Here is a 264-nt window from a genome sequence, read left to right as displayed (position 1 = left end):
CGCGGGGGCAGCCCCAGCCCCTTCGGAGGGGGATGGTGAAGAGCCCGTAGGTGATGGGGTCCAGGCACGCGTTGAAGAGGCCAAAGATGAAGAGGATGTGGGTGAGGGCTGGCGAGACCCTCTTCTCCACGGTGTGGGGACAGAACCAGTGCCAGAGTCCTAGCAGGTAGTAGGGGGTCCAGCAGAGGATGAAGGAGGAGACGATGACCAGGCTCATCCGAAGCATCCGCAGCCGAGCCCGGGGGGTGTTGTTCCTGGAGCACC

At 64.0% G+C, this 264-nt stretch overlaps 1 protein-coding gene across 1 annotated transcript in view; it reads right to left on the bottom strand.

Annotated features, from left to right (window-relative positions):
- Nucleotides 1–9: 9 nt before the first annotated feature.
- LOC103799974 (vasopressin V2 receptor-like) overlaps nucleotides 10–264 on the bottom strand; it is a gene marked incomplete at its 3' end in the record, with an annotated part of 1,567 nt that continues 1,312 nt past the window's right edge. The window contains exon 2 of the mRNA XM_009072333.1: nucleotides 10–254. Coding sequence (XP_009070581.1) covers nucleotides 10–254 — 245 coding nt within the window. The remainder of the gene's footprint in view (nucleotides 255–264) is intronic.

This window comes from Acanthisitta chloris, unplaced genomic scaffold (assembly GCF_000695815.1).
Source record: "Acanthisitta chloris isolate BGI_N310 unplaced genomic scaffold, ASM69581v1 scaffold27683, whole genome shotgun sequence".
NCBI classification, from domain to species: domain Eukaryota; kingdom Metazoa; phylum Chordata; class Aves; order Passeriformes; family Acanthisittidae; genus Acanthisitta; species Acanthisitta chloris.
Note: the sequence above shows the minus strand (reverse complement) of the source record. Positions and strands in the feature narration are given on the sequence as shown.